Below are 24572 nucleotides of genomic sequence, written 5' to 3' on the forward strand. Positions count from 1 at the left end.
CTTGCTACATGTTCCTTCATGTGGTATCAGAGCCATGTTCCTAACCCTGCTCTCTCTTTCCCTTTCCCTTCCAAGAGGTTGAGGTGAGGGAGTCCAATGAAGCTACTCTGCCTCCTCCTCCTTGGAAGGCTGCCCTCTTCTCTCCTTCCTTGAGCTCTCTTCTCCTCCTACCCAAGCCTCATCAACGGGAGCTGATTTACCTCACCAGCAACTACCCCTTCTTCAGCCCGAAATGCCTCGCCAAGGGCCGCTTCTTTTGCATCGCCATCCACTGCTTTAAAAGCCTCGCCCCAACTGCTCCAGCCTGCTGTGAACAAGCCGTACGAACCCTACGGACTGATCCATATTGCACCAGGGCCGTACAGCCTGCCGTCCAGTTCTCGTACATATTGTACGAACAGTTCCATACAGTACAGACAGTTCCAGCATGTGCTGCTGATTTCACAGTTTCTGTCCTTCTACTTCTGTCTGCCATGAAGAAGTTCCAAACCTGCTGCAGCTCATGAAGAACTTACCAAGGTGATCTTTCCATAGTTACACTTGCATTTCTACTCTTTTCCAGCAATGGAATCTTCCAAATCAACTACCATTTCGTTCGAGAAGTTTTCTAGTAAGAACTTCCCTACATGCACCATTAGATGAAAAGAAAATTGCACATTGGGAGAATCTGAATGACAAAGCTCTTTCTCTCATTGGTTTGGGGTTGGGTGATGGACAGTTATTCATCATTTTGATTTTGATTCCACTGCTCATGACTTATGGGCTAAGTTTGAAAAATTGTTCGGCAACAAAATCATCAATTCAAAAGTATTTCTAAGACAGGAATTCTTCAAGCTGCAAATGAAGCATGAAGACTCTCTTCTTGCTCACTTGAATCTTATGGAATCCCTTGTCACTCAGCTTGCTAGTCTCTGAAGGCCGCTGTAGGGAAAGATGATAAAGTTGATGTGCTCCTCTCGAGCATTGAGGAAATTTCTAAATACTGAGAGATCATACCAGCATTGCGTATGACACATGGGCATAAATATCCCTTCTGGGTTTGATGCTCAGTGGCAAAATAAAAGATATCAATATGCTTCATATTTCCATGGTCTTTCAGACTATTTGCTAAAGCAGTTGCACTGTTGCTATGAAAAAACATCATAGTAGGTTCTCTTCGATTGGTCCAAGTTCACATAGAAGCCTTCTTAATCATCTTGCTTCAAAAATGCATTTGGATATAGCAATGTATATGCTTTTGTTGTTCACAAAGCAATTGTATTCTGCTTCTTTCTTGAACATGTTATACAATGCTGACTGTATAACCACTGGTTGCCTTTGCCTCTTTACATCCCCCCGATTTGCATCACAGAATCTAATGAGGTGTGGTTTCTAACTGCATCTCTCAAATAACTAAGTTGATGGAGATGCCTGAATATCATCTTATCAACTATCCAATGATGCTCTGACATAAACTGACTGACCAAGCCTGTTGCATAACTAATATCAGGTCTGCTTGCTATAATCAAATAAAACAACTTGCCAAGGCAATCATATGTAGCATCTAGAAAATGTTTATTTTCAACCTTGAAGATATTCTTACCTATTTCGCTTGGAGTGCTTATAGGTTTGTAATTTCTCATCTCAAACTGCTCGAGCACTTTATAAATGTATCCCCTTTGATCGAGAAGGATCTTATCTTTTGTCCTATCAATCTTAATGCCAAGAACGTAGTACATTTCTTCCAAAACTCTCATACCAAAATGCATACAGATTTTCTTTTAGCTTTACCATTTATCTCCAAACTGTTACTATATAGGTTATCAACATAAACTACAATAATTGTGATATTTCCATCTTGATTCAAAGTGTATAACCCATAATCATCTTCACTCCTAACTAATTCTTCTGATATAAAGTATTCATCAATATTGGTGTACCAAGCTTTTGAGCTTGTTTTAGATCATCAATTGATTTCTTCGATTTGCATACCAAATGTTGTTTCCCTCACCTTAAAACCTGGCGGTTGTTACAGATGAATCTTCTGAGCTTTATTCAAGCTCTTCTTAAAAGACCCATAAAAAAACAGGGTATATGCATTCTCTAATGGCTGCTCTTCCTCCTTTGCAGTATGCTCCTCAACTTCCTTCACCAGAATCGGACTTTCTTTGTAAGTGAGCAAATCAGCCAGTGTAGCCCTGGTAGAGTCTTCAACAAGAAAAGTAAATGAAAACTCCTGAAGTTCAGTAATCCACTTAATCATGCTTCTTGAGAGGTGGGTGCTATTCAACAAATGAGGAAGTAAAGAGAAATTATTGAGAACCACAAATGTTTGAGACAACAGATAGGAAAGAAACCTTCTACAAGCATAAACCAAGCTGGCCAGAATCAATTGAGCTGCTGTGTATTCTCTTTCAGCCTCACTTTTTACCCTGCTTGCATAATAAACTGGCCTCATATACCTTGAGCCCTCTCCTTGCTGTAAAAGTATAGCCCCAATAACATCGAGACCCATCGAAGGATTCACATAAAAAGTTTTTGTAAAGTCTGGTACCTTCACACTTGAAATATGACCGAGCATCTCCTTCATTGCTTCAAATACAGACAAGTATTTCACCTTTTGCAAAAAGTGTGTAACTGTTTAGTGTTTGCGGGCGCATCAAGCATAATCAACGCCTTGATTTTTACTTGGGTTAAGTTCAATCCCCTGCTCAGAAACAATATGACCCAACACTTTCATTCTTGTCCTTGCCAGATAACACTTATCTCACATATATCATCAATAAAAACTTTACAAAATTTATCCAGGAACAGTGCTAACACTGCATCTGAATTTTCTTGATAATGAGAGGGAGCATTTGAAAGGCCAAAACACATCCTTCTGTATCTAAAACAGCCCCATGGAGTGATAAATGTGGTCTTCTCCTTATCCTCCGGTGCAATACCAATCTGAAAATAGCCTGAATAGCCATCACATAAACATGCCCAGCCATGCTATCAGGAATATCATCTAAATGAGGCAAGGGATAATGATTCCTCTTCGTTTTACTGCATTCAAGGTCTTGAAGTCCACACACCCCCTCCACTTGCCACTCTTTTTGGGTACTATCACCACAGGACTGGCCCAATCAGAGAACTCTACAAGATAGATGATATTAGCCCTCAACAACTTAATTATTTCCAGCCGCAGGACTTCTGTCTGCTCAGGACTCATTTGAAATATCGGCCTTGCATTCTCCTTAAGCTGAATTCATGGCTTACCTTTGAATCCTCTTATCTGTTCATATGAAGTAATGAACAAATTTGGATATTTGCTGAGCATAGCACAATGCTCCTTTTTCTCCTTTGCAGTGAGATTGGTTTTTAGAGTCTGCTCCACCTTTTCTTGCATTGATTCTTGAGAATTGTTGGGCTGCATGAACTGCTCCATTACTTCACCTCTATCCTCCCCTTCTTCACTCATTTCAGGTATCTCATTATGTTCTATTTGCAGATTTTCTACTCCACCAATAAAAGCCACATCAACATCATCACTTTCTGATGTAAAGCTGCTTTCTTCTTTACTGTTGGAATCACTTTCACTACCCTGTTCCTCCCCCTCGTTTGGATCAGAAATTTCTGCCCTACTATTCTCTCACCTGAAAGAGCATGAACAGCAATCACCCCATTTTTCCAATCTTGAATTGCTCCTACCCTGTGTAACCAAGGTCTTCCAAGAATAAGAGGATAAGCCCCTAAACCAGCTGGCATCACATGGAAATCCATCAATGCACCTTAAAAGCTTCAACATCCAATTCAGCCACAATTCCCAAAGTCTTGACTTTTGCATGGTTAGCCATCCGAATCCAATACCTTGAAGGAGAAGAGATCTTCAATCCTAATTCTCAGCACATGCCTAAGTCATGACACATATTTGGGCTCCCCCATCAATATATGCCTCACAAAGTCCCTTCACTTTATGCCAAGCCTCCCATTGAGGGCAAGACAGTGTTTTCTGATCGTCGATCATTTGCAGCAGTCTCCCGCTACTCCACGAAGAGAGCCCAGTTCCCTTAGGACAATCATCAATCAAGACAAAATAGGTCCCGCTGGAATGCTTCTCTCCACTCCCTTCCTTCACACTCTTCCTCTTGACAATGTTAGGCTCTTCTCTTCATTTGCATGCTAACCCCTCTCCTTGAGGCAGCCACAAATCCATCACCGTTCTGGAAACTCTAGCAATCTTCCACCATGTACCTATGGTGGCAGCTCCCCTCTTCCTCTGAGCGTTTCAACTAATCACGTAGCCAGCTTGCACATCCATGCATAACTCCCACATTTGCTGGCCACCTCACCTCATGCATTAAACCACTCTCTTTTCCCTTTCCTAAAAAACATACACCAAGCAATTAATACCCCACACATTCAATGCACATTCCTTCAAACCCAAAAAAACTCACAACCAACCACAATTTTTGACCCAATCCTGACACACAGTAAAACTCATATTCATCCCCAATTTTGGATACCACTCATGACAATGAAAACCCAAAATCTAGTGTGAATAAATGAACAAAATCATCTAGTCACATTGGATACCACAAATGCTTTGGATGTGGTGCACCCACACTGCTTCTCATCATTTTCCATGTGCCACTGCAAAAAAACATATTTTTATTAATCTTGAAATATATACAACCATTCATCATAGTCCAGAAGTAGTATCCCAAAACCCAGACCAAAACATAAAAGTGCATATCTATGTGCATACCCCTCATTATGTACAGTGCACAAGAGCTTACTACATTTTTTGACCTATCAACGTGTGACGCACGACCAGCCTCCAAGCCAAGACCTTCGTACAACTTGTGGTGATCAGCCCTCCACAGAAGCATCGACGTCACACCAAGCTTACACATGGCCAGACTCTCTCAATACACACGGGAAGCTGAAAAGCATTAGTGCTCAGTGTAGAGCGACATCATGTGGCTGTTGGTACGTTGGCGTCAAAGCCCATTCATGCTTCGTGTAATCCATCAACCCGCACCAACTCTCCATGAGCCTGGAAAGCATCGTACGAACCAAACCATGACCTTCAGCACTCAACCCAAAAAAAATGTACGGAAATGGTTGCCTTTATCCACTGTCAATGCTGACGCGATTGTTCAAATATTCCAGCCCATTCTCTCCAGCACAAGTGTGCAAATGTAAATTTTCGGACAAGAAGAAAACTATAGTGTTTAAGTAGTAAAATTGAAGAGAATATATCACAAAAATTGTAGAATTTCGCAAGAGCAATGATTTTTGAAAGTGCTCAATGTATGTAGGCAAATGAAGAGTTTGGCAAATTTTTGTCACAGAGGGAGCAATTATAGTTGTATATGTGATCAACCGCAATGAAGAGTTTGACAAATTTTTTTCATAGAGGGATCAACCGGTCACCAACCAACACATGCAAGCAAAGGTGTGATGCAAAACATGCATGGGTGGAAATCAAGTCCATGATGAGCATATCAAAAGTAAAGAAATTGAAAGTTGTATATTCATTGGATATAGAGATGAGAAAATAGCATGTAAGTTGTACAATATGACAGCTAGAAAGGTGTTTTATAGAGAAAATGCCAAAACCAAGCATGTGTTATTAAGATTAGGAGCATGTATTTTGGATTTTAAAACCAATCCCTTAATAGAGGTAGAAAAATTGGATGATGTATTTGAACAAATAGGAGATTCTTTCAAGATCTATAGAGATCAAACAACTTTGAATATGTCTCTCAATCATTGAGTTGAAACCTATAAATCAAATGAAAGATGGACTTTTTCTTAATGGAGAAAAGGTAATCAGTTTTTAGCTACTTTCAAGCCACAATTGAAATGGATGAGAAAATTAGTGGATGAAGCAAAGTATTTTGTGAAAGACAAGAGAGCTAGACATCGAGGTTAGGTTTTGTATTACCAAATGTCAAAGAACGGTGGAAGCAACCAAGTGCAAGCCATGGAGAAAGATTATAACAGCATACTGAATTATAAGTCACAGAAAGTTATAGAATTGCCACTGAATAAAAACATTGTTGGTTGCCGATTTCTCTATGAAGTCTGACTAAATTCAGATGGCACAATTGAAAGATAAAAAACAAGGGTGGTTGCAAAAGATGACTATCAGCAAGGAGGGGTAGACTTCAATGAAACTTATGTGCTAGTGATTCGAATGAAGACAATCATATGCTGTTGTCAGCTACATGCACAAAGGGATGTCAAGTTAGCTTTTTTTACTGAAGATCTAGAGGAAGAGGTGTACATGTAACAACCACCAGGGTTTGAGGTAAAAGAAAAACAATATCTGGTATGCAAATCGGAGAAATCAATTGATGATCTAAACATGTGCAAGAGCTTGGTACACCAATATTGATGAAGTGTTGTTGTGCATGATCCAGATGGGAGGCAGATTCATAAATTGGGTATTCAGCTTAAGGCATGCAGTAATAATGAAGCAGAATATATGAAGGCTTGAAGGTATGTATCAACATGGGAATCAAGAGATTAATGATCAAGGGTGATGCATTAATAGTTGTCAAGCAAATCTTGGGAGTGTGGAAGACAAAGCATTTGCATTTAAGGAGCTGAGTGAATGTCATTAGGAAGCAGTTGAGACAGCTTGAAGCCTGGAGCTTGCATCATATAGAGAGAAGTCAAAATTTAGATGCTCATAATGCTGCCCAAGGCTAGATGAGGTTCACGTGCAAGCAGTAAGAGTACAGGAACCTCTTTATAGGGGTAGGGAATTCTTGGCTTTGGTGGAAATTTTTTTGTTGTCTGGAAAAGTTTCTGAAGAAGTTCCCAAACAAAAGAGATATAGGTTCGTGACGACAAGTCAGCCTTATTGTTTGATTGGTGATGTTTTATACATGAAGGGAGCTGACCTAGTACTCAGAAGAGTACCTTGGCGTGGAGATCCAGCATATACTGGAAGCAAATCATAAAGGCATCTGTGGTGGCCATTTCGCCTTTAAGATCATGTTGAGGAAGATTTTGACAGAAGGCTATGTTTGGCCGTCCTTACAGAGAGATATAAGACATTGGTGTATGTCTTGTTCTCAGTGTCAACAAATGGGAAAGAGGATCTTGCATCCAAAACTAAGAAATGTAGTAATTGATTTTAATATTTTTGAGAAGTGGGGAATTAATACTGTTGGTCCACTGCCAATAACTACAAGAGGGAACTGTTATCTACTCACAACTGTTGATTATTTGTCTGGATGGAAGTACGAGCAGTAAATGCAAAATCAGTTTGCAAGTTTGTGTATGAGGATATCTGTTGTCATTACGGCATGCCCTTAGAATTGGTGTCTGACAGAGGACCTTGCTTTAGGAGTGAATTAATGGATTTTCTCTGTGATAATTTATAAACTGAAAATCAAACACAGATATGCTACTCCTTATTACCCCCAATGTAATGCGATGAATGAGCATTTTAATGGTGAAGTTTCAAATATCATGGCTAAGATGATGAGGACTCATGAGAAGAGTTGGGATCTGGCTTTACCTTCAGCTTTGTGGGCATACAGGATTGCAGTAAAAGAAGGAACTCAGTTTTCACCTTTTCATTTGATTTATGGGAAGGATGCACTATTGCCACTAGACGTAGAGATTCCAGCTCTCCAGATGCTGATGAAGATGGAAGAAAAGCCAAGTACAGCTTATCAGAATCAATTGCTTGGCATGCAGGAAGCTCAGCTGGATAGGCAGAAAGCTGTAGAGCATGCAATGGCTCAGTAGAAAAACCAGCAAAAGGTAAATCTGAGATACAAGGATAAAGAGATCAAGGAAGGGGATTTAGTGCTGCGTTATGATAGTAAGCTAGACTTCACATTCAAGACAAAGTTTGTGACCAGGTGGGAAGGACCGTACCGTGTGGTGAAGAGGTACTCAAATGGCTCATTTCAGCTTGAAGACTTAGATGGCAAGATGCATACGAATCGGGTTAATGGTTTACGATTGAAGACATATGTTGTCAGAATCAGTGTGGACCAGTGGTGATGGTAGCAGACAAACCAGAAATTGAAGCACATGTTCGACTCGGAGCTGCAAGACATGAATGTCTGCAGTCTTGGGTGTGGGCACATATGATAGGTCAAAAAATGTATTAAGCTCTTGTGCACTGTACATAATGAGGGGTAGGCACCTAGATATGCACTTTTATGTTTTGGTCTCGGTTTTGGGATACCAGAGACTACTTCTGGAACTATGATGAATGGTTGTATATATTTCAAGATAAATAAAAATATGTTTTTTTGCCGATGGAAAATGATGAGAAGCAGTGTGGGTGCACCATATCCACAGCATTTGTGGTATCCAATGTGACGAAGTTTTGGTGTGTGACTGGATTATTTTTTTCATTTATTCACTGGATTTTGGGTTTTCATTGTCATGGGCGGTATCCAAAACTGGGGATGAATATGAGTTTTACTGTGTGTAGGTTTGAAGGAATGTGCATTGAATGTGTGGGGTATTGATTGCTTGGTATATGTTTTTTGGGAAGGGCAAAAGAGAGTGGTTTAATGCATGAGGTGAGGTGGCCAGCAAATGTGAGCTGGCTACGTGATCAGGTGAAACGCTCAGAGGAAGAGGGGAGCAGCCATAGTATGTGGTGGAAGATTGCAAAACGGTGATGGATCCGTGGCTGTCTCAAGGAGAGGGAGTAGCATGCAAATGAAGAGAAGAGCCTAACATCGTCGAGAGGAAGAGTGTGAAGGAAGGGAGTGGAGAGAAGGATTTTTGCTGCAAATGATTGACTATCAGAAAACACTGAAGCTTTGGATCAAAATTCAAAAGGGTATCTCGACGTGGCTGTGATGATCTGCGTGATGGTCTACGGAAGATCTTCCTAAGGGAATTGGTCAACTTCCTTGTATCGTCTATTGCGGATTTGATCATGAGTGATCTTGTGCTGCGTCATGTGAAGATATGCCTGTGTGGATGGGCTGATTTTCCTTGAAGATTTTCAAATTTCATATTGAGTTTGGTGCTGGCTGGTGATTGCTGAAGATTCTTTACCGTGACGTGATGAGTTGGTTGCAGTACGGGGAGTAGATGAAGGGATCTCCTTCACGTTATCGCACTCTTGTGTCTATCTGATAACACAAGTTCATGACAGATTTGCAGGTTTTTGTTTGATGAAGAGAGTAGAAGCTGGCTCTATTTTGTACGACCTGATCTGAGATATGAGGATGTTCGTGGTTAGTTCCTGATTCAGACGCAGAGAGCTTCTCACCTTTGAGTTGTGGTTCGTTTTTCTACATATTTGACAATTCATTGTTCTGATAAGGGTGTTCGTGGCAGATTCTCTGGCCTGAGGTTGTCATTTCAATTGGGATTGGTGCTTGTTGGGTATAGGCCATCAGCTAGGAGGGATGGGCTGATTGAGATTTTGAGATTCGGCTTTTTCCATAGGGACATAGTGTCTATGAGTTGGTGTGATCGTGTTCCAGTCAGATTGTGTGAGAGATTGTCCTTATGTTTACGTGTTCTGAATACCTGTGCATACGCTCCATTACATGAGTGCCACACTGTATTACTGATCCCGTGGGTGTCTCTTCTCATTTTCAATTCGAAGTTATAGTTGGTAATTGTGAGAATTGTCCACCTTTTTTAAAAGGAAGAAGGTTGCCTACCATGTCTGTGGGCTTGTCTATGTGATGGTTGAATGAGAGCAGATTTTTTGAGTGAAGAAGATTGGAAAAACTTGAGCTATGCTATGATTGCTTGAGGGCAGTCCAGTGATTCTCCTGTTTTCTCTTATCACCGTCAGGATTGCAAATTTAAAGGTCCCTGTCTTTGAGGCACAAATTTTGCTTCACTATGTACCGTCATGCATATTAACCTTCCAAATTGCTTCCTTGCAAGTCCGAACAACATACCATTTCTCACACAATGTGCGAGAATTCCATCCTGATGAAAACGTGATACATCTCTTTCTCAAGAACAACTTCATATCTTGATCAACAATTTTCAATATCAATGATGAGCTCTTGACAAGTGCCGGTGCCACACTACATGAGGTCTCCATAACAGCCGCCCCCTATGTTTGGGTCTAGTACAATCCACAATCGGGATCATTTGAAAAAACAGTTCTCAAGCATTTCAGCACCTCCACGCTGGTCAGACTTGTATATTTTTGCACTATCTCATAACACTGTGTCCCCTTCCCTATCTCTGAATGGCATGGGTCTCCAGTTCTTTGCATGCTTCTCTACTTCAGACATAGGGATTTCAGATTTATACCTTAGACCAATGGCATCTTGACGATCAGTAACATCCTATTATGTTGCCAACTAGAATGGCCTCTTATGGAGCCTCCACTTTGAGTTCCTCTAATTAAACAAAGGAAATCTGAGTTTGCCCAAGAACGCTGCACTTAATGCTAGAAGCTTCCAATCAATTAAGCATATAGAGTAGGCACACTATAAAACAAATCGTAAAGTGGGGAAGAAAACGCCAAGGAGAACAAAAGAGAGAAGAAATGGAAGAGAGGAAGGAATGGAGAAAAATAAGCTGAGGGAAAATAGAAAAACTAGCCGATTAGAGGAAAGAAATGGGTGTCATGGTAGGCAGGGAGGCTAGCAACATGGATGAAAGGCAGAGGGTACCCCAATGGGGGGCTTGCAATGAGACATTGTGTGAAGGAGGTAAGAGTGTAAGGTGACAGCTAAGAAGAATGGGAAAGAGAAGTTCACATCAAGCCAGCTAAGATGGTGACTGTTGGTGACAGTTAAAAAGAATGCCAAAGAGCAAATTGCATCGATGCCCGTTACTTAACTCTCTTGGATGAAACTCCCTTAGACAACAATCCATCTTCAAATCTAGCAACAATGGATAGTGAGCAAATATTTAATTGAAGCCAGGCTGCTGTTGTATTTCAACTTAACAAAAAGGCCATTGTGAATCCCCTTCAGATCATGGGTTGCTGCCATATGCAATACATCTCTGTGTTGAGCGCCTTCTAACCATAGCAGATTGTGACTCGTTCCAACCTCATTTATTTTCTCTTTTACAGGAATCAGTTTTGAAATCAAGCTGCCTTCTTACCATAGCAGGTTGTGACTCATTTAAACCTCATTTATTATCTCTTTTACAGGAATCATATTTTGAAATCAAGGAGTGCCTGCTTAGTAGGCCGAGTGAAGTAGTGACAGACAAGATTAAAAAAGGAAAACCACAATGATATAGACACCCTATGCACGTTTTGAGCACAGAACTTGGAATCTATGTCCAATCTGAATACAGAAACTTTCAAAATTGGAATATTCAGAAATGGGGAACTGATTAGATCGACTAATTTACAAATAGTTGCATCATTTGGAATGGATCTCAGGTTTTCAAACATATCTTAATTTCTTCCTTCCTAGAATTACAACTGCCATGACCGAATAAAAATTATTCTTAGAAATGTTAAAGGTCGCAGATGGCTACCAACATCCAATTACCCAAACTCGTCACAAACTTAGTGCTCCTTACACCCTGTGCTTCAACATTCCATAATTCCGTGCATGGCACAAGGCAACTATTGACAAAAAAATTTTGAAAAAAAAAAGGTAGACATACTTAGCAAGCAAAGAAACACTTGTGTCGTCATCAGTGCCCAAGCATAAGCAGCTATACTAGGTTTCTAAAGACCCCTGGAGTCTCTTGGGAAAACCTAGTGCTTACTAAAATACGCCAATTAAACAAAAGAGAAAGAAACAAGAAATAAATATGAAAGGAAGAAGGAAAATAAATAAACAAATCAAGCAACAAAATTGGAATAAAATCTCTCTCTCTCTCTCTCTCTCTCTCTCTCTCTCTCTCTCTCTCTGTGTGACTATTATGTAGGTACTCTAAATAAATTGGGGTTGCTTTTGCACTCCTTGGGAACTGCCATGCGCCCTCCCTAAGGCAAATGTACTAGAGGGTTTCTTGTTGTCCCTTAGACCTTTTGGACTCCAGTGGACATTAATAGACTCTCTCTCTCTCTCTCTCTCATGTTAAAAACACACCTTTATGAGCAACCAAGCCTGACATCAATGTGCGAGCCCCCTCATTGCCTATGCCATTGCCATGCAAGTGAAGTTCCTGATAAGGACCAACAAATATTAGTCACAAATATACTATCAGCAATCATCATTTGTTACAGCCGCAAAAAGAAAGAAAGAAAGAAAGTTTGTTAAAAGTCTTTGCAAGACCAAAAAGGGTCTATGAGAAATGATATGATGAGCTGATGGGTGGAGCCCCTAAACGGGCATCAACACCCAAGACAAATACAAAATCCATAATCCATAATCCATAACGCAGGCATCAAAAGGAAAAACAACCTGAGGGAAAGCCAATGAGAGTGCCAGCTCTAGGAGACGGGAGTTGGTATGTGAGGTTGTAGAAAACCTGTGATAGGGCGCTGGTGGCTATTGTACGGCTCGCTGAAGTCTCTTGGCTGTATCCCTACTCTGCACAAGCGCCACACTCACTCTTATGGGTTGTGCATCAGGTCTAGTAGGCATGGAAGCAAGGTCCCCTAGCGTGATCTATGCCTCAGTGTGCCGACGAGTTTGAATTTGGCTCAGGTCCCCGGGACCATCTTCTCCATGATTCCTACTCGTAAACCTCTGTGATCATGCTTTGGGTGAAGCCTCGATGTGTGTGATGATCCACACTCACTCTTGTGGGTCATGCATCGGGTCTAGTAAGCATGGAAGCAAGGTCCCCTAGCATGATATGTGCCTCAGTGTGCCAATGAGTCTGACTCTAGCTCGGTAAACCTCTGTAATCATGCTCTCGGTGAAGCCTCGATGTGTGTCATGATCTCTTCTTTGTGCCCTGATCAACCGCTTCCTATGTCATATGGCCTCATGAATGAAGGATGCCAAGCATCTCTAGTCTGGATAAGATAGGTAATTGGGTAGGGAGCCAAAGCCATCTCTGAAAAGGCAGTGTTATCGACCTTTGATCTAGTAGTATACCGTGCACCTGAAAGAAAAATGCTCCTCTGACTCGGTCTCTCGGGAGTCGCACAAGATGCAAATGCGGCCCTCACTAGGTATGCCCTCCGCTCGACCACTCTCTATACAGAGGCAGTGTGATGCGACTTAGAACTACCGATCGAAATCCTCATGGAGTAAGGGAGGTGGATCAGTGTGTATCCTCGTGGGTCAATGAAGCCCTTCTTTGAGATCCATAGGCAGCACGGGGAGCTCACGGGATGCCAACCAAGTGAATGTGTGTAACTGTGGGAGATCCTCTTGGATGACCCGGTTCACCTCGTGATATGTGAGCAAGATAGAGGGAGCCTCAACACTACTGGAATGGGGGTAACCTATCTATATTGAGCCCAAGGCTCTCAAACCATTTGCAAGTATGGTCATACCAACACCTCTAGTCCCCCTCAGCTGCCAGTATCATGGAGGAGTGTAAAGCCAACCAAGGAAGCCTATATCGCCCTGTGGTACAACACCCATCTTGCCAAATGCAGAAGAGATACATAATGACCTGGAATGCTGCATTGACCTATACTGGGGATGCCCCGAACTCAGCCAGAACTATCTGATGTGGAACAGAAGGCTTACTGCAGATCATCTGTGAAAGCATGAGACCATGAAGCCTCTCAACTCGAGCCCACTCCATCTCTGATAGCTCAAGCCCCCAACAAGGGCTACCATACATACCTGCGGGCCGAACCAGCCAACCGAAGGAGAGACTTGGTCCGAGGGTCCTCAAAGTGAGAGTGTAAGCATTGTCGCTTGAGTATGGCCAGCGCAGCATACCTCCTGCTCAGTCAAGCCTGTGGTGCTGGTCACATCGTAAAGATCAAGCCAGAGAACAAGACCCTCAGGTAGGTGTAGGATGAAACTACCTCCACTAGTAATCCATCCAAAGTAAAATGATCTCTATGCATGGTTGCCCGAGATGTTGAAGATCATGACCTTGGTTTTACCAAGGATAAACTTCAAGTCACGCGCCTCACAGAAAGTATGTAGTGTGTCTGGGTGTCGCTAGAGTCGCTCTACTGAGGAAGATAGCATGACCACATCATCTACATATAGAAGTATCTGAAGCAAGGATCCGGCCAGAGGGCAACCAATCCCCCTAGGGTCCCATATAAAGGTCTCAAGCTCATCTATGGAGAGGCCAAACAAGGTCGGTGACAAAGGACAACCTTGTTTGACCCCAATAGTGCTCATGATCTCCTCCGCCGTCATTAATTTTGAGAGAGAGAAAACAATAGAAAATCAATTTTGCCTGGGTACTTGGCCCATTTTAGACTAAACTGACTAACCTAGAGCTAAAGATCATAGACATTGCACTCCCTTACCCTCAACGATTTGTTCCCTTCCAGACCCTTGGCGAGTGCTGAAGCTCCTAGAGGACCTCCATAATTGCCACTGAATCAATTCAAAACAAAAGAGATGTAATCAGAGGAGTCAATCATTCAACCCATGGGATAATCTTTTGTGGGAGTGTCCCCAGTAATACATCTTGCAGAGTAGGGAGAAAATTTTTGAATTCAGATGTATATAAATAAAATCTGTAAAATGCCAAACTTTTGAGACTCACTTCAAGTGCAAGGCTCTAAGTGTATTATTCACTGTTAAGGCTTCTGCTAGAGCAGCAAATCCCTGCAGACATGATAGACATCAGAACGTCAACATTAAACCTCAGCAGGTTGAATTCTCATACAAGCTTCCAGAGCACATTCAAAATGATGTTCGCTCCAATATGATAGAGTGGATTAATAGATAGAGGTGGAAGAGGGAGATTGGAATGGGAAGATGCAATTTTAGATGTCCGACTCACAGGGTATTCAATTAAGTTGTTGTTCAGCTCTAAAATATGGATCTGTGAGTTCTTTTTAAGCATCTCTGCAAGTGCCTTGGCTCCCTGCAGCACAGCAGCATTCAATGTACAAACAGGACAGATCACATAAAACTAATTAATCCTTTCTAATGAAAATCGAACGATAAAATCAGCAGCCACACACCTCATCACCAATATTTGTACTATTTAGCTGCAATTTCTGAACTCCATTATTCTTCTCCAATGTAAGAGCAAGATCCTGCAAAGAAATTAAGGTTGAAGAAATAAAGGTAGATAGAATCAGCATTAACGTAAAACCATTTTAAAAAATGCTCTTTCAATAAGACCAACAAGTTAAACAAATATGGGAATGCAGTAATGATTCTCCATGTAGATCAGTTTTCTAACTTGGTGAAAAAGGACTTTGAACTCCATACATACCTCTAAGAGCAAGGTTGTTCCATAGAGATCCCTTAAGGCAAGAAAAGTGCGAGTCAGCGACAGTAAGAAACTCAAGAACCACTAGGTCAACTCTTGCATGCCCAAACAACAAGCACCCTATCTATAAATATGTATATCCACCATCCCTCCCACCTCCCTCCCGCCTTCCTCTCTCCTGTCCGCCCTCTTCCCCACCTCTTCACTTGCAGCAGTGCACAGAGTTACCGCCACTTGCAACAGCGCACAGAGGCGCCAGGAAAAGGCCTGTGCCTAGGGCACACAGCCAGCAGGTGCAGGTTGAGGTTCAGCTCCAGGCTTGGGGATCGCATAGTAGCAGCTCGAAGGGGTGTCATTCAGCAGCAGCTCTAGGGTCAAAGTCAGGGCAACCAGCTGGCCGTGCATCGCAGGCAAAGCAGAACAGCCAGTTTCAGATTGGATTGAGAGCATGATCCGAGTGGAGCAAGGGCACCCCCTCTCACAGACACTCTTTGGGCTCTACATTGATAAGATCACGACTTTCGTTGATTTCCTGAGAGGGGAGGGATCCTTGCTTGCTGACCTTATGACACCCATATTGTTGTACACAAATGGAGCAGTCCTCATATCCTCTTTAGCAAAACAGGCCTACATAGACATCTAGAGACCCTGGAGGTGGCTTGCAAAGAGAGAGACTTCGCAAGACTTCACAATCAACCTTGGCAAGACCAAGGTTATGTTTTCAACACCTCACGACATGTACTTCATCGACACAGCTTCATTACTAAGCAGAGCCGATGGAGATTATGCAGTCACACACTTATCTCAGTGTAGTCTTCGCAGGACCAGTTCTCATGATGGTTCATGCAGCCTCGGCACGGCTTACAAGAGGACAAGGAGCCCTAGCCCAACTAGAGAGACCGTGTTTTCAGGCACACTTTCAGGACCCATCGATGAAGGGATGGCTGTTTGATACACTAGTGAGGCCAATAACCATGTAAGCAGCACCCTTCAAGGAAAGTGATCTCTCGGTGATCGATTGGAGGAGATTACCACCCAACATAAAATTCTAGGCTTCTCTTAACATCTTTTGCATCTTGTGATTAAAAGTTTTTAAAAGAACAAACCAATTGTGAGCACATTACCCAATCAAGTAGCAAACACTTGTCCAACTACCTCTTGTACATAAATTATTTCAAAACGTCACTTATGCTTCTCATGATGCTTGATGACACCCAATCTTCCCTTGTTATGACGACCAATAACAATGCTTCCAATGCTGAACTTTACAAACTCCACTACTTTCCTAGCTTCAATTGATACCTTGATTGTATCATTAGCTTTAATCAAGGGATCTAGATACTTGATCCTGTGGCTATTGTATCTAGTGATGTAGGGGATCCCCTTGTCTCCAAAGTTGAAAATCCAAACCTTGTTGAGTTTGTGCTTTTGCTCTTTATGGCTTAGAATGAAGGGTTAATCTTCCCTCCTATCATAAAGAAGCCGAACGTCCTCAGCCATTTTAGCAATGGATGTAACATGCATGAATCCATCACGATAGCAACTATTGGTGCAAAAATTGCCATCCATAGAGATCATGAAAATGGCGCTTATCTCACGGTATGTAAGAGGATAGTGCAAGTACTTCCTCACGTCGCGACAATAGGGAAGCACTTCGTGGTCGCATGAGGCCTATGATACAACTTGGGGGAAAATGCACATACTTGACCAAGACTTCCGACAATACCCTTGAGCCTAGCCACCCAAAGAACCCCCATATGCTCGTTAGTGATATTAAGATCAGTGCACTTTAATACCCTAATTACTACACTATTTTTCCCAAACTGTTAATCACTTCCATCCTACTGCCCACGCTACACAAAAGGTAGAATAATATAGCCATCCTCCCCTCTTCCTCCAGCGCCATTGCCGCCTCCTCCTCCTCTCCCCCAATGGGCCTCTTCCCCACCCGCATCGTCATCTTTGGCACTCGCATGGCTAGACTCTCCTCCACTTCCCGCCTCCTCCTCCACCACTTTGACTCCCTACCCTTTCACCTCAGCCTTCTCCCTGGTCATATCTTCTCCTCCTCCTTCGCAGGTGACCTTGTCGAGCTTAACCCTACCTAGATCCATGGCATTGATGCTAGCCCCATCTACCACATTGCCGAGTGCATCACTACTGGCCGATCTCATGATATAAATATTGCTATATACTGATGACAGTCCTTATCTCATCCTCAACGGAAGGGCTGCAGAGACATATGGAGGCCCTAGAGGTTTCTGTAGAGAGAGAGACCTGACAGTCAACCTTGGGAAGACCAAGGTTATGGTCTTCAACACCTCACATGCGGCGCTTTGTTGACTCAGCTTCACTTATCAAGACAAGCCAGTGGAGATAGTGCAGACCTACCCCTATTTAGTGGCAGTCTTCACAGCACCCCTTTTCACTATGACACATGCAACCAATGCGTGACTCACACCGGGACGGGGTGCTCTAGCTCGAGTGGAGAGACAGTGCTTCCAAGCATACTTTCAAGATCCACCAATGCAATGTTGGCTCTTCGATACGCTAGTGCAACCGACTGCAATGTATGTAGCACCCTTCTAGGGATGCGATCTACCGATAGCACAGTGGAGGAGATTTGAGCAGCTACAGGTGACTATGGGATGTCGGATGATTCAGACTAAGCCCTCAGTCCCGCATGAGATAGTACAGGCAGAGTTCGCCATGACACCACTACAGTTTGATGCCATCTTCCACATAGTGGCATTCATTCATAGAGTCTGCAACTTACCCTAGTGGAGACTACTGAGGATGGCTCTAGAGTCATCCAAACGACTAGCTGAGAACGGAGCGGGCAAATGGTATGCACGTATATCCACATGGTTTGCCAGACACGGTATTCAGATGGACAAGCTCCCTTCGTTTCAGTGGAATATGGATGCACCCGCTGAGTTGATCGCGCAAGAGACGAGGAAAGAAACTGGCCAACAAGAACCTTCTCCATCGGCACAAGTCCATATCATACAGTTAGATCTCCTCCAGCTCAACACATCTTGAACTTGGGGGGGAGATCAGGAGCTCCCTACTAAGACCCATGTTCAAAATATTTATATTTCCTAAGGCAGTGGCAAATGTTATGTAATAAGGGGCTAGGGGAACTTTTTCCCTTTATTAAGGTTTTTTACACGGATTGAGTTGTTAGTGAGTTAGTCACCACATAGCTTTTAACCTTAGTTAGGGTTCATTCTAGGGTTTCATCTGTATGACTACCCTAGCTTTGTAGTTCATTGTTATTGCTGCAATTTCATCTCACCTTGCTTCAACTCCATTCTCTCGCTTCAATTTCCAAAATAACTATTTCTTTCTTGGGCACTCGTGCACTTCTTGGTTAAGCAAGAAAAAGTCTATAGTCGCTACGTCTTCATGTGAAGTTGAGTACAGGGTAGCCTTCATGACCACAGTCGAGTGTATTTGGCTGAGGCGTTTGCTGGGTGATCTTCATGCATCATTGGAGGAGCCTACTCCAATTCTCACTGATTGACAGAGTGCTATTTGCAGTGACACGGAATCCTCTGTTTCATGCTGGTACAAAACACATTAAAATTCATTATCATTATGTCAGGGAGCAGCTACATGCACGAGACATCAGCTTGGCCTTCTGCCCTACACAACAAAATGTGGCATATCTCTTCACCAAAGCATTACCTCGTTCAAAGTTTGAGGCTTTTCACAAAGCTTTAAACTTATATCCATTTAGTGATTGATGTTTACCTTGTACATTGTGACATGGTCACTGCAAGGGGGTGTTAGAAATATTTATATTTCGTAAGGCAAGGGCCAATGTTATGTAATAAAGCTAGGTCATTTTTTCAGTTTATTAAGGTTTTTTACCCCTAACCTCAGTTAGAGGTTGAGTTTGTGGATGAGGTAGTCACCACACATCTTTTAACCCTAGTTAGGGTTCATTCTAGGGTTTTATCTCTATGACTACCATAGCTTTGTTGTTCATTGTTCTTGCTGCAATTTCGTTCCATCTTGCTTCAGCTCCATTCTCTCGCGTTCTCTCGCTTCCATTTCCAACACCCCAATTCAACCGCGATCGCTTCCTGAGCATCTCGGAGGAGGGATTCATCATCAGCCCCCTGTATCTCGAGGACAGAGGAGTCTCACATGCACTGAGCATCGCCATTGGGTAGATGCACGTTTCATCCCATCAGCTAAGGATTGAGACACGAAGAGCAGCACATATACCCAGAGAGCAACGCAACTGCAAGCTATGCACACTGGGAGTGATTGAGACAAAGGAGCACTTCCTCTGCGCATGTCCATCCTACTATGAGATTTGGGAGCGATACCATTATCTCTATCAAGATGATAGTAACTCGGCCCACTGTCACGATTGATCCACTTCCATGGCTAGGTCTGCATTGGGCTCTATCTACTTGAGATGCGCCGACACAGGGAGACCCTGCTACGACAGATCAGGGAGCAGCCGGAGGCGACCAGACCATAAGATACAAAGGCTGAACAGACACAGCGGCATGTCACAGATTTCTATGCATTTGAGTCAACTCCAGGACACAATGCGATGGAGGAGGAGCTACCTGATATGCGGGTAGCATGGATAGCCGAGAGAGGATTGCAGAGGCCACCAGCGACACGGAGAGCGATCAGATCACACTCGATTCAGGTCACACCTATGACAGCTTTCCTCAGAGGAGACCGCCCAAGATGAGGAGTCACTCTGAACACAGCACAGTGGGTTCAGAGATCAAAAAGACCACATCCCCCTACACCACCACAACATGAGACGGGCAGACAGACGCAGATTCGAGACATTATCACCACTTATAGACGAGCCACCATAGTGCCGGGTTTTGGATTCTGAGTTCCAGCCCCAGCTCTCATCCTACTTCAGATAGCACATGATATGATATAATACGTTTTTGTACTTGATTATGCTTGAGCTATTGAGATCCTTGATTCAGCATAGTACTTAGCAAGGGCCTTAGCGCACCCTTTGCTCCAACCCTTTGTGGCTTGTATGAGTTTTTCCCTTTTAGTGTATTTTGCACTTCATCCTATAGGCCCGCGAGGCCTCCCACAAATCTCCTCTCTCTCTCTCTCTCTCGTATGTGTGTGTGTGCGTTTTTTTTCTTTTTTCTTTTTCTTTGTTTTTTTTTTGGGGGGGGGCCCTAAGGCTATGGCGTTTCCCTCATGCAAGGCCTTCTAGGGCTCTACACTTTTATTGCGCTAGCCCTATAGGGTACCTTCAGCAATGAGTAGGTCCTTTCTTTCAGTCACTGAACTCCCCTAACTTTTGGTTTTGCTGCAACCTGCTGATCGTCCACCCATAGTGTTTCTTTTGTCTGCAAGCTGCCTTTTCTAGGGCCCTTCACTGCTGACCTGCTTCTCCAGGCTACCCTGCCTTTGCTGCGAGCTCCTATGACCTCTCTCCACAATCCTTTTCCGTCCTTTTTCTGGGTTGCCCGCTGGGTGCATGCGTGTGGGTGTGTATGCGTGGACTCTTCAAGCTTCTTTCTGTCGGGTGTCATTTGCTGTCCTTATACCCTGTTTTTTTCATATTGATCCGGTCTTTTGTTGTCTCAAAATGGATACTATTCAATACAAGAGAGGTAACCTAAAGTGCACCAGGTTTTGGTTGCAGAAACTTCAGAGCAATGTGCCAATCCTGAGCTGCAGCCTTTTGCTGATACTTTGCCAGAAGGTTTTTCTGAAATTCATCAAGCTTGGGGAGATGAGCCTGCCCCAGAATTTCAGGTCTCTATGCCAGGCCAGGTTTTATACACACCTATCATGACTATGGCTCAAAGAGCAGTTGGTCAGGACATATGCCTGATCAGGATCAAACACCTCAATTCCTGTTGCGAACCATATGAGCAGATGAGTGACAAATGATTGTTGCCCTACTTTCTCTTCAGATTGGCGGACCCGAAGCTGCATGACCACTTAATGGTTATGAATCCTTACTTCCTTCAAACTTTGCACCAAGGTGGCTATCCGTATAAGTGATAATATGATGGACAAGGTTGCCTAGGACAAAACCACGACCCCATCACAGGTATCACCATCGTTAAGGTCTGTGGCGAATGCAAAGGGTCAACTTCAGCACTTTACTACAGTTGCGCAGCAATGCCAAATGTCCCTTGATGAACAATCCGGTTTTTAGGCACCCCTTTATTAACAGAAGTTATGAAAATGGCTACTTCGTTCTCGTCAAAAAGGGATGCAGGATATAGGCTGCTCTTCCAAGGCTTTTTTTAAAAGCCTGCATACCTCCCAGCGCATGCATTGGTTGCATCAGGTGCTGCCTCAAAATGGCTCATGAGATAAATAAGCAACAGCTTGATGATGTCGTGCAAAAATATTATTCTAATATAATTGCAGCCCCTCCTTTACATATAGAGGTTGGTGCTCAAGATGTATTTCTCCGGAATATTCAACCAATTCCTTCACATGATGAGGCACATGTGTCGGATTTGCCATTTACTGATCAAGAGTTGAAAGCGGCATTGTCTAAGTTGGGACGCTCCGAATCCCCGAGCTGGAATGGCCTCGCAGCTAAGTTTTCTATCGAATTTTGGGATCATTTGAGTCCTATTCTGCTGCACATGATTAATGATGCTTTTCTCTCTAGCACTATGCCTTCATCGTGGAAAAAGGGATTGCAGAATTGGATTCCCAAAAGACCCCTATGCCAATATTTGTCAGACTAGCGATCAATTATATTGATGCCTATGGTCTATAAGCTGATTTCTAAAATGTTGGTATTGCATATATCACATCTCTTATATAAGGGGTTGCACCCTGCCTACTACGGTTTTATGCCCCATAGGTAGATAATGGATAAAATTGCAAATGCTTACATTGGCATTGAATATGCCGAATACACCCATCAAGATGTTTCGATTATGCAAGTGCATATCGAAAAAACATTTGACACTATTAGATGGGATTTTATTGCGCATGTTATGTGGCGCCTAATCTTTGGACCCAAAACAAAAAATGTGGTTTATTGGCTCTATGAAGATGGCACACTTGTTGGCCCTTATCTGATGCCCTCTCTTCTTCTTGGACCTTGGGCTGCTCTATTCATCAAGAATGTCCTGTCAATGCCTTGCTTTTTGCCATTGCTTCTCACCCACTATTGATGCATATGGATGCCTTAGTTTCGGAGCAGTGTTTGCATGGCATTGATTTTCCTATAGGCGCACCTTTTGTAAGCCAGGCTTATGTAGATGATTCTTTTGTTTTCTACCAAACTCGGAATTAGATGTTCGGCATTTTATGCAGGCACTTAATTTGTTTGGTTTGCAGCCACGTTGAATGTGAGTCTCACCAAATCCAAACTTCTACCTTTGCATGAGTGTGACTGGCATCACCTTTTGTGGCCTGGCCTCTTGCTGCCTCTTTATCCGGTAGTGTGTCACTTGGGATACCCTATTGAATGGCATCTCTCTTTGCCACAAGAGAGACTCTCGATATTGCAAAAGCTTTTCCACAAGATTGACTAAAAAATAGTCTACTTGGCCACTGCATGTTCGCCTTGGATTGTGCAGTCCATTTTCATGGCATACGTGCCGCTTACTCCCTGATCTTCTTCGGAAATTTAGATATTTATGACCATGGTTATGGAATGCCTTTGGCTCAAATCCCAACATAGGCATTGGCAACATTCTCAGTGATATGTCTACAAGGAATTAAGCCATATTGGGTAGGATATCGACCGTCATGCTAGAAATCTTTGATTCTATTGACCACCATTTTAGCAACCACCTTATAACAACATGCATAAGCATAATAGGTCTCCAATTAGCAAATTATTCACACAAATGCCTCTTTGGGAGCAATTTGACCAACCCTTTTTTCCAAGCATCTGGCTTTTTTAAATTTTACCAAGCATAATTAATCATATGCAATAAAACAAGTTTGACGGCATCTAGGTATGGAAGAAAGAACTCTACAGCGAGACAATCCCAACCCGTAGACTTCCATTTATCACATGATTTTAATGCATCAATCAACTCAAGTTCTTTGAAACATGCCTCAAGCTGCATAGCCTATGCACGAGAGATAATACGACAAACATGATGTAAAAGCTCATGTCGCATAGATAATACGTCCTACGAGTGGGATTCCAGATGCCCAAACTGTTGAGCAAAGTAAGTCACACAATCCTAAGCAAGTTGCACCAGTGAGGAAGTCCGACAACCATCAGGTGTCAAACCTTGGCAAATGTTTTCCGATTGCCTCTTGTAGTGTAGATTTTTGAAAAACTCTTTAGATGAACAGCTTGCCAGGCCTTAGTTTCCCATTTGGCAATTTTCTTGTGGTCATAGCTTTGTAAGAGATGCTTAGCTTGACATAAACATCTCAGTCTAAGTTGAATCCTTGATGTGACTTAGTTCTGTCAAATTTCGACAATTGTTTTTTACCTTAGCAACTGCCTTTCTCAAGTGATGCATGTAATTTTTCCCATACTCATGAATTACCAACTACATTCGAGAGGTGAAAGCATTCCGTGCAAAATCAACATCAATCTGGGTTTGTGCCTCTACGGCTTATCTGAAGCCGAGGTTACTGAAGTGATGTATGCGGCGGACAAGAACATGAGCTAAATCATGATATCTTGCTTGCATTGGACACACTCACATTCTACCTAGATGATAAGGGAGACACACAACACACCTACAAACATGCACTCACACAGCCATGACACACATAAAGCAAGCAAACAAACACACAAGCAAAGCTCAAGGCATAACACAATACAATACCACACAAAAGCAAAACAAACACACAAAAAAAGCACCCACACACCCGCAAGCAAAACACAAACAACGCATGCAAGAAAGCGAACAAATCAAGCAGCAGGAGAGGAACATGTCGCCGTCAAAACAAAGCCCCGAAATGCCTGAAAACCATTGATTTTTATGATTCATAAGGTTTTATGGATTGCCAAATTTATTTTTCTGAACATGCGCTTTCAAACCCAACCATAAAGATAGTGGCTTTGTTACATCATTTCAATATTTCAAACATTTCCAAACATTTGAGAACACTACTAAACGTGTTCGATAGTAACATGTGTTCAACCAGCTACATCATACTAGCAGGAATCTTCCACTTTGGAAGCTCTCAAATTCCAAATGAGATCAATTCTGCAATGTGTCATATGATACCTTTTCCTCTATGAATCTCTGCTCATGATTAGACCACTTTAGGCCTCAATACAGCCTCACAATTTTCAATTGGGAGGCCATGCCGAGAACTTCTGCAAATTGGCTTTCTGTATCCTAGTTTGCCTCTTTCCTACCTCTTAACAATCGAATCATGAAAGAAAAAAACCA

At 42.6% G+C, this 24572-nt stretch overlaps 1 protein-coding gene and 1 pseudogene across 2 annotated transcripts in view; both read right to left on the reverse strand.

The window, feature by feature from the left end:
• LOC147887847 (uncharacterized) overlaps nucleotides 1–24572 on the reverse strand; it is a 206332-nt gene that overhangs the window by 47121 nt on the left and 134639 nt on the right. For both annotated transcript variants that reach the window (XM_087393203.1, XM_087393204.1), the window contains exons 7-11: nucleotides 14963–15037; nucleotides 14779–14862; nucleotides 14539–14600; nucleotides 14297–14366; nucleotides 11991–12066 (exon numbers count right to left, since the gene is read on the reverse strand). In XM_087393203.1, coding sequence (XP_087249329.1) covers nucleotides 11991–12066; nucleotides 14297–14366; nucleotides 14539–14600; nucleotides 14779–14862; nucleotides 14963–15037 — 367 coding nt within the window. The remainder of the gene's footprint in view (nucleotides 1–11990; nucleotides 12067–14296; nucleotides 14367–14538; nucleotides 14601–14778; nucleotides 14863–14962; nucleotides 15038–24572) is intronic.
• LOC147887848 (small ribosomal subunit protein eS4 pseudogene) lies at nucleotides 16309–20703 on the reverse strand (annotated as a pseudogene).

Source organism: Dipteris shenzhenensis, chromosome 22, assembly GCF_047967505.1.
Source record: "Dipteris shenzhenensis isolate YYH24624 ecotype China chromosome 22, Dip_SZ_1.0, whole genome shotgun sequence".
NCBI classification, from domain to species: domain Eukaryota; kingdom Viridiplantae; phylum Streptophyta; class Polypodiopsida; order Gleicheniales; family Dipteridaceae; genus Dipteris; species Dipteris shenzhenensis.